Source organism: Orycteropus afer, unplaced genomic scaffold (assembly GCF_000298275.1).
Source record: "Orycteropus afer afer isolate SDZICR_OR568_19922 unplaced genomic scaffold, OryAfe1.0 scaffold00539, whole genome shotgun sequence".
NCBI lineage: Eukaryota > Metazoa > Chordata > Mammalia > Tubulidentata > Orycteropodidae > Orycteropus > Orycteropus afer.
Genome location: NW_006922126.1, coordinates 1,544,119 through 1,545,950, shown reverse-complemented (window position 1 = coordinate 1,545,950; position 1,832 = coordinate 1,544,119). Strand labels below are relative to the sequence as shown.

At 52.2% G+C, this 1,832-nt stretch overlaps 1 protein-coding gene across 1 annotated transcript in view; it reads right to left on the bottom strand.

Annotated features, from left to right (window-relative positions):
* UVSSA (UV stimulated scaffold protein A) overlaps positions 1–1,530 on the bottom strand; it is a 39,961-nt gene extending 38,431 nt beyond the window's left edge. Inside the window, exon 1 of the mRNA XM_042782950.1 lies at positions 1,433–1,530. Coding sequence (XP_042638884.1) covers positions 1,433–1,530 — 98 coding nt within the window. The remainder of the gene's footprint in view (positions 1–1,432) is intronic.
* Between the last annotated feature and the right edge of the window lie 302 nt (positions 1,531–1,832).

The window sequence follows — 1,832 nt, the reverse complement described above, 5'->3', positions numbered from 1 at the left end:
GGACACGGCACCCCACCGCCGCAGAGACCACCGGACACGGACACGGCACCCCACCGCCGCAGAGACCACCGGACACGGACACGGCACCCCACTGCCGCAGAGACCACCGGACACGGACACGGCACTCCACCGCCGCAGAGACCACTTCACACGGACACGGCACTCCACCGCCGCAGAGATCACCGGACACGGACACGGCACTCCACTGCCGCAGAGACCACTTCACACGGACACGACACTCCACTGCCACAGAGACCACCGGACACGGCACTCCACTGCCGCAGAGACCACCGGACACGGACACGGCACTCCACTGCCGCAGAGACTACTGGCCATCTCCCCACCTTCGTTCACACACTGCACACACAGACGTACACACACACAGAAGTGTACATTATCAGAGAGAGAGAAATACACATTTCACACACACACAGAATATACATTATCACACACAAATACAGAGAAATGTACATTACCACACACACAGAATGTACATTATCACACACATACAGAATGCACACTATCACACACACAGAAATGTACATTAGTACAGAGAGAAACATACATTTTCACACATACACAGAATATACGTTATCACACACAAATACACAGAATGTACATTATCACACACAAATACAGAAAAATGTACATTATCACACACACAGAATGCAACTATCACACACAGAGAAATGTACATTATCACACATACACACACAGAATACATATTATCATACACAGAATATACATTGTCACACACAAATACAGAGAAATGTATATTACCACACACACACAGAGAAATGTACATTATCTCACACTCATACACACACAGAAACGTACGTTATCACACACATACACAACGTACGTTATCACACACACACACAACGTACGTTATCACACACACTGAGAAATGTGCAGGATCCCAAGGAGCTCCTCCAAGCTGCAGCACCATACCCACTGCCCCACAGGGACCACGGTCTGTAACGGGACCACCTGTCACAGGATCTGGGGATCGTGGTGCCTTGGGGAAACAACCCCGGCCCACGTGCTCCTGTGGCCTTTCTTTTCTAGGGTGTGGGAGGTAACTATGGTGCTCTGGTGGTGTAGTGCATAAGGCATCTGACTGCTAACCAGAAGGTTGTTGGTTCAAACACACCAGCCGCTCAGCGGGAGGAAGATCAGGCAGGCAATCTACTTCTGGGTAGACTTACAGCCTTGGAAACCCAATGGGGGTCGCTGTCATTCAGAACCAACTCAATGGCAGTGGGCGTGGCTTTTTTGTGTGTGGGAGGAGGTAACTGGGAGTAGGCAGGGGATGGCTGAGATACACACAGAGGGACGGAGACCACAGACCAGGGGGAGCCCCGATCTCCCAGCAGCTGCCAGGCCCACTGGGCCAGTCGGTCACGGTGCCACGCTGAACCCTGGCGCGTACCTGCAGATTTTCTTCAGCTCCTTCATCTTCTCACCATTCAGTTCAGCTTCTCCCGAAGTTGTGAGCGCTTCGACCAACTGTGAAAGCTTCTGATCCATGTCTGAAACATGCAATAGAGAGATGCCAGGTGACAACCCCGTCCTCTACAGTTGACACTTTATCACCAAACATTTCCTGAGCTCCACGTATGCCAGCCATTCTGGGAAGGGCCGGGGGCAGAAGCTGTCGTGCCACTGCCACCAGGAGATGACCCCCGGGACACACAAGTCCAGGTGGTATCCAGGGGGAGCCCAAGAAGACCTCCGTGCTGACAGGAAACATGCAGAGAACAAGTCACTTGAGCTCCACACCCACACAAGTCTGAGGGACACTCTAGTTGCTCTTGGGGGCTGGTGACATG